This window comes from Colossoma macropomum, unplaced genomic scaffold, assembly GCF_904425465.1.
Source record: "Colossoma macropomum unplaced genomic scaffold, Colossoma_macropomum, whole genome shotgun sequence".
Lineage (NCBI taxonomy): Eukaryota > Metazoa > Chordata > Actinopteri > Characiformes > Serrasalmidae > Colossoma > Colossoma macropomum.
The window spans coordinates 19,044,741-19,056,777 of NW_023494790.1; the positions used below are offsets into that span (position 1 = coordinate 19,044,741).

At 39.1% G+C, this 12,037-nt stretch overlaps 1 protein-coding gene across 2 annotated transcripts in view; it reads left to right on the forward strand.

Moving 5' to 3' along the window:
• LOC118809300 (testican-2-like) overlaps positions 1 to 12,037 on the forward strand; it is a 47,985-nt gene that overhangs the window by 15,750 nt on the left and 20,198 nt on the right. Inside the window, exons 2-3 of one of the 2 annotated variants that reach the window (XM_036572460.1) lie at positions 4,898 to 4,906; positions 5,522 to 5,567. In XM_036572460.1, coding sequence (XP_036428353.1) covers positions 4,898 to 4,906; positions 5,522 to 5,567 — 55 coding nt within the window. The remainder of the gene's footprint in view (positions 1 to 4,897; positions 4,907 to 5,521; positions 5,568 to 12,037) is intronic. The other variant, XM_036572461.1, reaches the window with a different exon arrangement.

The following is a 12,037-nucleotide window of genomic DNA, read 5'->3' on the forward strand; positions in this document are numbered from 1 at the left end:
AGAAGAGTGAGAAACTGAACTGCAGAATGAGCCCATGTAAACTCTCTGCTTAAATTGAAAACTTAGACTCAGTTTTAACATGAGGCATCCATTTAAAATGAGGCATAACCTACTCCTTTAAAGTAGAAGTTAGCAGAGAGAGCTCTCTCAGTTTGCACAGTATGGAATCAGGGCTGGCTGCAGAGTGAAATGGCAGCCTTCGCAGTGTGAGTATTGTGTGTCTGGACTGACTGATATGTAGTTCTTGTCTTCAAGGTGCTGTTAATGCATTTGTAAGTGGATGAAACAGCAGTGGTCCTCTACCATTACTCTCTCATTTAGAAAGCTGTAGGACAGAGAGACTGACTGCGCCACCCTTGCCAGACCGCCAATGTGTCATTGTGGAGAAGAAAAGCTAATGAACTGTATTTTTAAAATCTCCATTTTTTGTTTGTTTGTTTCTTTTTTTCTTTCTTTTAAAGCTGACCCTTTCCTTCATACCCAGTAGATATTGCATAGGTCTTTGTACTAAAAACATAGTTCCAACTATATTATACATGTTATGATCAGGCAAGTGTAGAAACATTTTAGTGCTCTTCTTTTTTTACAACATGAAATATGACACATTACATAGATTACAGTACATACATTAGCAGATCAAGTCAGGCACATAAAAATATGTATGAATTAGTTAGCTAATTAATTTGATTACAAAATGGATGGCTACATTATGAATTGAACTGTTTAAATGTTTGTAGGCTCATTTATCAACTTTACAATATTTCTCTAAGGGGCCTTGCTTCCATTTTCATGTAGTTTAAGAATTGGGACCAAACCTGATAAAATTCCATTTGATAACCATTATGTCTTGCAACCGCAGTTTGAAAAGAGACTGAATCTGTCATTAATTTTGGTAAATGTGGGGTTGAGGATAGTTCTTGTGGCAGTGACAAACCATATATTTCTGTGTATTCTCTGCTATGTCTGAGTTCAGATCTTTTTCCCAGATCAGCCTTAGATTCTCATATTTACCGTACTGATTGTTTGCCATGATATTATAGAGCCTTGCAGCTGAATGTTCACACCTGGACAAATTAAGAAAGCATGTCAGTTTATTCTCATTTTCGCTTAGCATAACTCCAAGACTCTACACAGCTTCTCATGTGTAAATGTCTCCAAAAGTCTCACATGTCTGTTAAATTAAAATGATGTTTAAGTTATTGATAGGACTGAAATATATCTTCTCTATATCTATCACTGATTTTCTTAGTATTCCCATCTAACCGTGATTCTCACAGAATCATTTTTTTTCTTAATTCTAATGGAGGGATTATTCCAAACAGAGGAAGACTTCTGTTTGTATTGGGAAATGTACAATAGTCTATGCAGTTTAGTCCATACCACATTTACTTCTCTTCTTAAAAAAATGATATTTATGGTATTTTGGAGGTACAGAGCTTTGTTAGGATGATGACAGAATAGTGGCAGGCTACAGGAGAGATGACTGTTTGAAATATGAAGACAGTACATACTCTCAGGAGCCATAGTGCATTGCTAACAGTTCACACTGAAGATAACAAACCAAAACAGGCTTTTGCAGATCACTGCAGAAAAAGGCATTGGGGAAAAATGTGCTCAGTCCCCTGCCAGATAGAGAGCCACCTTTGATCCTAAACAATGACAGTTTCTCTTGACTGCCAAGCAATTTGTTGAGTGGTGCATTTTGTCGGTTGGCTTTCATTACAGGAAACTGTTGGATCATCATTCTGTCAGTCATGTCTCATTTAGCCAATCACAGTGAGGAAAAATGACATAGTGAATCTGGCAGTTACCAGCAACAACAGGAGCTGATAAGACTGGAAGCTCATTTCATACCTATGATTCTGTAGGATACCATGAGCACGTGCAGTTTGCTCTTTTTTTATTCTGCATTTTTGATTGTTTGGTCTTGATGTCAATTATTAGGGTCTCCAGGACGCATCTATCAGAAAAGCATCTGCCTTAAATGACACTTGACTGCCAATGCCTTGTGAATGGTCTTTTCAAATTCAAACCAGTTTCCCTACCCCTTCCTGCATGTGACTGGACTACAAAATTTAAATGAAGGTTTTGTTCCACAGTGAAAGGTACAGCTAATGCCAATTGGAAAATTCGTAGTCTCTATTTGTGGCTTGATAGATTGCCTTGATTGCTGAAATCTTACTGTCTGAAACATGCAGACTCTTGTGCTATTAGAATGCATGTGCTGGCCCATCGCGGCTTACACATGCAAATGTGAACCAGGCTGAATTTCCTCAGCGTCTCCCAGTAGGTCACGCTCCACTTACACTAAGCAGGGACACAAGAGACACCAGCATGAATAGAAGCAGAAATGGTTCCATTGTCAGGGCACAGCTCTGAGCGTCCATGGCTCGCGCAGAGTCATACATTTTACAAATGTTTTCTTGTCTTGTTTATTAATGCTGTTATTCAGTGGATCAAAGCTTGAAGCACCTTCCTTAGAGTAGCTTACCTGATGAGATTAGAATAAACTGTCAGCGATGGCCTTATCAGGGCTGTATACACACTCATATATGGTTTGTAGAGGACGTGTCCTTCAAGGTAAGTGAATGTGTGTGTTTCTGAGAGCGTGAAGCAAAGTTCATACCATCCATCCAATTGTATGCATGTGTGTCCATGTGCCCTTGCAGAATACATACATGTGTGATAAGATGTGATAAAAATGGTTTCATCTCAAGGACAAAGCACACTGTGCATGGTGCTATCGCTGGTCCTTGGTAAAGTGTTTCAGTCAGGCTGGTGTCCAACCTCTGGCAGACTAGAATTAGCATTAGCATTAACGCAGGCCCTGGAGAGCCAGAGCAGCATCTGGACAGTCATGCTCCATTAACTGGAGCATCCTGCGCTACAGCGGCTAAGCTAGTGCTGCTCTGGCACGCCTGCTGGGGTGATGTTCACTGCTATGAATCCTGAGACCCTCGGGACCTCGTGCCATGAAGAACAGCTCCTCTAACCCCCCACCACTTTTCCAGTCACAGTGGGCCTGTCTGGGCTTGGTGTTAGTGTAAACAGGACCATGTAGCAGAAGTGCACTTAACGTTTCTTATTGAATCTAGAAAAGTGTCTCATGCCTTTGATTCTGTGTTTGTGCATTGAGATTCTCTCCTTTTAAGAAAGATTTGTATTGTCTCTCATTCTTTCTCTGTTTGCTTAAAGGGTTTAACCTCTTCTTTACACCCCCTCACTCTTTTCACTAAAGAATCACCTGTAACTAAAGTTTTTTAATTGTGCAAAATATACTCCCCTTCTTAAAAAGTAGATTTTTGAGCACACAGGGTTTTGTCATAGTTTTGTCATACTGACTTAAAATCAAGTAAGGTTGTCCATTGCTCTTATCAAAGCTGCATTGCACCTCATACTTCACGTCTCCGCCAAGCATAAGGGGATGTATGCTGACTAAAGGCTTTTTTTTTACACATTAGGTGCTAAAATGAGCAAGTGGAGCTGTGTTTGCTTTGGCAACGCACATTTGTAGAGCAATATAAATCAGAGAAGGTGTGAGAAGCGCCAAACGTTTAGTGTTTACTAAGCAAGGATGAGCATTGAGAGGGAACGTATGTTCCAGCCTTACTCAATGCTAAAATGACAATTTTCTTTGTGTTCTAACATTTTTAACACAAACTTGGTCTCCATGTACAGGGGTCAGAATATTAAATATTCTTAGTGAGATTATTACAATACTCTGTAAAAAGTGAAAAATTAGCTCAACTTAAAATTATACGGGAACTTATTACACAGCTTTACTTAACATATGTGTTGAGAATACATAACTCAAACTTATTGGCTTAGTCAAAAGTTCTTATAATAAGATAGAACTTGTTTTTAACTCATTTTCCTCACAGTAATGGATGGCTGTGGCATCGCTGGGGTTTCAGCTCACTATCTCCTGATGTTGGGTCAATGCTTTGACATTTGACATTTGCACCACTTGGCAGTATTATGGTAAAATCTGTGCTCACTCAGTTCTTTTTCACCTTCTGTCTTATTTTACAAGGCATTGTAGGTAATGTTCCATAGTCTGACATTGTTCAACAGTGTAGTTTTACCAAAATTCTGAGGCTTTCTCTTAGGAGTAGTTGTGAAGTAATGTAAAACTACACTACACACAATCTTTGTGCTGTGTGTTATTTGAAAACAGTGTTGGCTGATTCAAAGCCCGGGCCGTTTCTTGCTCTAAGCACTATATGCAGTATATAATTTATTTGTGTTTTTGCGTTTTCCTACATTTTTCATTCTCAAAATTAATTATTCATTTTCCCCATTGTTGCTTACAAAATAATATGATTGGGATGAGGGCTAGGAAGTAGGATGTCGCTTAGGGACCAAAATGTTAGAAACAACCCTATTAAAACCATTTGCAATTATTACTTCTTCCTCAGTGGCCATAAACAACAAAGCACCAGATTGAGAAAACCAAGAGAAAATCAAAATGAGCTTATAAGATTCAGAATAGATGTACCAAGCTAGACAAGACTATAAACTTAAGAAATCCTACTAAAAATAAAATACTAAATATATAGGGGGCTATTTAGCTTCACACAAGGACCTTTTATCACAATGATAGGAAAGCAGAGAGCGCATGCTGCGGGAATCCAGCCAACTCTCATCAACTGTGTGCTTATCATGATCAGCTCTAATAATCTTTCTTTATGTGTCGTCCTTGGAATGCACAGACATGCTCATCTGTCTTCCTCAAGCACAAAGTATGTGATAAAAACACAATTAAGGCACAATCTCTTACATGTGCACTGCATGGAAAACACTCCTGAGTCTTTGATTAGTCTTTTCACGTGTCTCCCTCTCTTCTTTTTCTCTTTTTCTTACCTTTCCGCTCCTGCTCTCCATCTCACCACTGAAGGAAGTGGAGGTAGGTAACTATTTCTAATTTTGTCCTTTTTTTAATTGGGTCTTTTTGTGTTTTGTTTTTGTTTTTTTTTGGTGGGAGGGAAATGCCCCTACCTAGAGCAGGCTGGCTATAGACCTAGAGAAGGGGTGTCCAGTTTTATCCACAAAGGGCCTGTATGACTTCAGGCTTTCTTCCCAGAAAGCAGGAGCACACCTGACCAGTTCTTTGAGACTGACCAGTGAATAAGCAAGTGCAATCAGGTGTGCTACAACTTGTTTGAAAACCTGCAGCCACGTTGGCGCTTTGCAGATAAAATTAGACAGCAGACCTAGAGAAGTGGGGTTTTGACTGAATTAGGCTGAAGCCATCAAATAATGCACATTTCTGTTTCTGAGTAAAGCAGATCTGCAGCACACTGACATGCCTTGTCTTTTAGTCACTGAGTGTGTTGCGCAGATTGAGTGAGTTTGCACTGGTTCCCGTGGGTGTGAGCTTGCGTCAAGTTGTGATCTGTGTTCCCATGGTGAAAGAGGCAAAAGTTCCTTTATGTAAACTGTTAATAATAATGATTTTATGTTAGTAATAATGAGCTTTAAAGAATCGTTAATTATGCGTTATAATTTTTTTTTTCCATAGGATGACTACGTCAGAACTGTGGAAGATCCCCAGGGTTCTGAAGAAAGTGAGTACAGCATTATTTTATAAAGTCACATGAAAGTCAGAACCATGCAGTGTAGTCTACTGCTTTCACCATATCTCAGCTTTATAGGTGCAGGGCAGCGCTTCACAGGTTTTATGTATGTCAAAGCACTCTTTCCTGAATTGTTTAGTTCTCACTGCTCACATTTTCTGGGCTCTTCAAATCAGCTGACAATGATATGAGATAAGTCAGTCATCATTGTTCCAACCTTGAAGGTAACAGAATTATTTCTGTCTTGCATTTCAAAGTGTTCCTTTGTATGTTGCTAATAGTCACTCTGCTCTAATGCACTCTCTGTCTTTCTGCATTAGAAAATACAGTCCAACTTCAGATTTGTCAAGAGTAACCATCTTAATGTTGGCAGTGGACATAGGAGTTGTGTTTAACCCTTTAAAGACATGGTTAATTCTGCTGTTTCATCTGCTTTCCTCTGTTAATAACGTGATGTCTCAACACTGTTGTTGCATTTATTTGATATGTAAAGAATGTGATCTAACTAAGCTGGAAATTTGTCAACTTTCATGTAGTTTGTTTAACTCTTTGAACAAGAAAACACATGAGTAGGAATTTAAGTCACATATCAGTATTGTTTTATTGTTACTCTGATTCAACAAATCAGTAGCTCTTACAAATGTGAATTGCATGCTGAATGAGCTCACATGCTCATTCAGAAAAAAAAGACTGTGCATCCAACAAAGGAAGCTTTGTGCATCTTTTATACAGTGATTGAAAACACGGTAGCACACAGAAAGCTCTGGTTGTGCACGCTGATATGTTGTTCTGTGGCCAGTGTGCACATGCACGCTCTGTAACTCCTCTGGCAGCAGATTTAAACTAGTTTAATAGGTCATTGCCAAATTCTCAGAATTAATCATCTGCGAGATGCTTGGTTCAGTGGGTTTAACCCTTAGATGTTGAAAATAATTAGTGTGGTTTTGCTATTGTATTCAAATGATGTAATTACATATTCAGTTACACATCATTACATAAAATGTCATCAAATTCGTAAATTGTAATCATAAATCTTCTCTTCTGTATACAACACAAATGTCATGTTAACTGAAAGTGTAGAATACGCACTTTTGAGGAATTTTTCTCCTTGTTTAAATTAGCTGCGAGTGAGAAATAATATTACTACTGTATTTTGAAATTGGATATCTAGAATGCTCTAACCAACAAGATCCCTATATACTACTACAATTTTGGTGCTGTAGAACTGTCTTGTAACCTAGCAAGCATAATTTAGCTTGCAGTTTGCCTGTTGTCTGTTGTCTGGTGTTCGTTCAACTGGTCATGCCAGCATTCCTTGGATGCACGTCCAGCATTAAAGTGAATACAAACCTAACCTTCTTTAAGACATCACCATATTAAAACCTGATAATCATTTTAGTGTGTCACGGATACAGTGGGGTGAACTACAACACAATCTGCATGCACAGAGCCCATTCTGCTTATTTCTCCCCACTTGCACTGTTATATTTAGTTCTCCTTCAGTGGCAAAGCAGACTGGGAATCTTGGACTGAGGGCTGTAAAACAGGCATGCACACCAGAATATTAGAGCCACGCCCAGATAGGTCTCAGATAGGTCTGATAAATGCTTTTTAAGTCATGTTTTATTATGTTTCTATCTTGTTTGTTTGCTAAATGTTTAATATAGCACTCAGTTCTGGATTTAAAATGTAGTGTAAACCCAGGACTTGCTGCGAACTAAAGTTCAGGTTTTAGGTAATTGAGTAAAGCTGTTTAATCTGTGTTATAGATAGAGGTGCGTAATCCAGGTCCAAAAAGTAAAAACCTCTCCCCAGGATTTTGTTCCAGCTGCTTGACTTCTCTAATTTGCTCAAACCAGCAGCAAAGCTGTTCAGGCAGTTGGAACAAAATCATGGGGTGGGTTTTTACTTTTTGGACCTGGATTACCCACCTCTAGTTATAGAGGAGCCTAGAATGCCAGAATGATATGTATTGCAGTGCTCTGCTTTAGTGCTGTAGGCATGGAGAAAATAACTGTAAATACTTAGTCTTGCTGTTATTCATTTGACTAGTATTCAGCAAATATTGCTCATGAAATCATAAACATGCTTACAAGCGCACATGCCTGCACAGTCATCAATAGAACAGTCATTGTTCACATTGTGTTTCGCATTTTTCCACCCTATTAGAAATAAGGATTTTACACATTTGCCAACCACTCCAGGATGTTTGCCTGGGAGCTTAAGTGTTTGTGATCTAGAGTGGTACCATCAAGAGCATAAACTGAGGTAATGGTAACTAGATACTATAGATAATTAGTATATAACCTGCATTCTGTGGTCACCAACCCACTCACTTTCTCAGAGCACATGTAGGCTTCATCTGAGCCTGAGGATGAGCAAACCTCTTTTTCGCTTTTAACCCTTGTCTCTCTCAGTTCTCAGATCAGTGAGAATAACTAATGCGTCTGTGAGACAGGAGCATCCTCATCTCAGCTGTACAGCATTAATCAGCACCCCAAGGGATCTGCTTCTGCAGTGCATGTGTCACCTCCCTCTCCAGCTGAGTTAAAAGACAGAGAGAAATCAGAGAGAGAGTAATCAGTCAGAGCTGAATGACCTGTTAAACTCGCATATTACAAAATGTCTTTTAAGGACAGCTCACCATTACATGGAAGTGATGTAGGCATTAGTTCTTCGATAATTTGACAAAATACTTTTTAAGTCCAAGGCATTTAATGTAGAGAAGGCATAGCTCTGTCTGCAGGTGGTTGCAGAAATTCATCATTACTAAGATAACATCGCAAAGCCATGTTTCTTGAAACTGTCAAAACATAAATGAGAAACAGTAGTTTTAAAATCTTTCATCATTTCTGATGTTTGATTTACCATCTGGTACACAAATCCAGCATTAGTCATGTCCACCTTTTGTAACTGTCTTAGTCAAGACCTTAAATCTTAAAAGCTTTGTCACAGGAAATCAGCATGTAATGTAGTCCAATTCTCTTTAAAATGGCTCTAATGTTTTAGTGAGGGACCACCAATTATGCATTGTAATCCAAAATCCCATTAAATGTGACACTAATTATAGCCCTAGCTAGGTTTAATATGTTTTCTGTCCAATAATAGCTAAATTTCAGTGTTTTTTTCCTTTAAGAATAGAAGAGAATGATTTTATTTCAGTCTGTAGCTTTTTGCAGGCTGAGCTTTGCATAATTTGTTACAATAGCAGACTGATCGCTTAAGGTCAAATAGTCTAACAGAAGCTTTTGAAACAGAGCAGTTCAGTGTGGATTGAATCATAAAGTCATTATAATTCATTCTTCCAAGCTTGAATGTGCTCTATCTGTCTCTCTGTCTGTCTGTCCATCTATCTATCTATCTATCTATCTATCTATCGTACTGTGCATAAGTCAGAGACCACCCTTTCATTTGTTCAGTTTACAGCCATGAAGTACAAGTTATTTATTTTTCGGCCTCAGAAAAAAAGCAGAAAACATAAATTTAAAAAACTTTGCCTTTATTATAGCTTTTATATGTTTCAAGAAACCTGCTTTCAGTGTTTCTAAGTAATATGCAGGGATATTTTTCCACACCTTTAAGTGCCACGTTTAAGGTCACTGAGCTCTTCAGTGTGATTCATTCAACTACAGTTGTTTGTCTATGGCAGAGTTCTCTTGGCAGATTTGTGCGTCAGACTGCCGTGATTAATCACTTACAGAGAACTGCTCCAGAGTCTGGTGGCGCCGTGCTTTTCGCCACCCCAGCCAACACTCAGCATTGTATATAGTGATCCTTGGTTTGTGTGCAGCTGCTCAGCCATGGAAACCCATTTCATGAACAGTTCTTGTGCTGATGTTGCTTCCAAGGCCATTTGGAGTTCTGTAGTGAGTGATGCAGCTGAGGATGGGCTGTTTTTTTACGTGTACTTATCTGTGGCTCTGCTCATAGAGTTTGTGAGAGCTGTTGTTGCTCATAGAAGTTTTTGTTTCTCAGTAATAACACTTACAGCTGACTGGGGCAGATCTAGCAGAGCAGAATTTTCACAAACTGACTAATGGCATCATATGACAGTGTTACGTTTAATGTCACTGAGCTCTTCATTATGACCCATTCTACCGCCAATGTTTGTCTGTGGAGATGACATGGCTTTGTGCTTGATTTTATAAACCTGTTAGCAATGAGTGTGCCTTAAATAACTGAACTTGGTAGTTAGAAGGAGTGGCCATACAGTGAATCTAATCTCCTCAGGCATTTCTCCTAACAGAAGCTTTTGAAGTAGAGCAGTTCAGTGTGGATTGAATCATAAGTCATTATAAGTGATCATTCCCTGCTTCAATGTGCTGTATCTGTCTGTCTGTCTGTCTGTCTATCTATCTATCTATCTATTTATCTATATGTCTATATATCTATCTATCGTACTGTGCATAAGTGAGAGCACCTTTCATTTATTCACTTTAAAGTCAAAATGGCCATGAGGTCACTGAGCTCTTCAATATGAGCCATTCTATTGCAATTGTTTGTCTATCATGATTGCATTACTATGCGCTTCACTTTATATGCCTCTTAGCAATTAGTATTGCCAAAACACCTAAACCTAATAATTAGGAGGAGTTTCCACATACTTATGGCCATATAATATACATAATCTCCTCAGAAATATCTCTTTTCACCATTTTAGATATATGTGATAAAGAAATTTGCAAGGTAGCTAAGGTGTGTTTGGTTTGTCTGTCTATCTAGTTAAAAAAGCAGTGGTACCGATTCTTAGATTAATCTGTCTGTCTATCGCTCTATCCATCAATCCATCCATTTATCTAGTTGTATGTGTCTGTCTATCTAGGTAAAGAACGCTATCAGTTAAGAAGTGCTGATACTTAGCTTAATCTGTCTGTCTGTCTCCCTGCCTGTCTGTCTATCTTTCTGTCTGTTAATCTATTCATCTATCTGTATGTGTATCTATCTAGTTAAAGAGCACTGTCTGTTAAAGAGTGCTGACTCTTCATTGTAACTGACCCCCAGCAGTTCATCTGAGTCCCTTTGATTCTAGTGTCATGTGACCACTGTGCTTAAAATCTGTTTGTCTCTAGTGTGTTTGTAGTCCATGTTTTTCTGACATTTGTACCCTTGGATCTGAAGTTCTAATTGGCTCCAGCAGCCATGCTAGTCCTTTGAGGACCAGAGAGCAGCAGGATGAAAGCAGCAGCGAGAGGAGATAAGCCAGCTAAAACAACAAAAACAAGCAGATTAGGATGAACGGCTAAGCTAATTCCCTGCTCTGAAGTAGAGCAGCTTTGGCTCTTTTAAATGGTTGTTGTGAGGCGATAGAGGAGTGGAGCGTTTGGAGAGATACTTCCATTAATGAATGAGCATGTCACTATGCTGCAGAAATTCCATCATGCTCTCACGTTTCTATGGAAACATCTTCAGAACAGCTTCAAGCTGTGAGAAAAAAGGGAAAAAACATAGTGGGAAATATGTGACCAATTTCCCCTCATTTGGTCAGTAATACACTCACACAGCCTGCAGCCAGAGATGCAGAGATACCACAGACACTATTCATCTCACTGAGCATTACACCTATTTATCTTAGCTCTGTCTCACGATTTCCATAAAGAAGGAGATTGCATGGGAAGGGATATCTTTTCATCTTCACGTGTGTTTGAGCCTGAGGCATCTGAGTGTGGCATTGGATTATAAGTGAGTCTTATGGTGAGCCTGTTAAAAGGAGAATGAAGTACTGGGGCAGAACGTGAGAAATAAGACTTCACCACCAGTCTCCGCTGCGTTGGTGCAGCCTGCTCTATCACAGACCATAGTGGTAGAAATATTACAGAGAGAGCAAACTCTTCATCGTAGAATTCCCTTTGGTGATACAGAACCATCCGCTTAAAAATATAGCCTAGGGAAATGTATGCACGTCTTTGTGTGCCTCTCGTCCACTACAGTCAACAAGCTTTTGCACACATATGTCCTGTTCCTGAGAGAAATGGACAATATTGCAACCCCCACTCCCTACATGCACTGATCCAAGTCTGTGGAGCTGGACCAGAAACAGAATCTGAAATTTTGTGTTTCCTTTTCAAAGCCTTGAGTTGGGTTTCTGCATTAAGAAAGAGATAATAGCTGTGTCTTCACTGGAATATCAATTTGATTAATGTTTTTGTTGTGCACTCACGTCATTGTTAGACTAGAAGTGCTGCAGTTTCAAAGCTAACTTCAAAGTCTACATAAATTCGGAAATCAGCGCGCATTTTATTCCTCAACATAATGTATTTCAGGTTGAAAGAGAATAAGAAATAATTGTGGACAGGACATGATTTTGTCCACTAGGATTTGATTGGATTGTCTGAGTCAGATCCGGATGCTAGTCTGCGGTTAATTGTGGAAGACTACGTGCATCCAGCAGCCGCGTAGGAGGGAGACGGGGGAGGGGGCAATTCAGGAGATGCAGGAGGAGGAAACATGCTATGAAATTATTG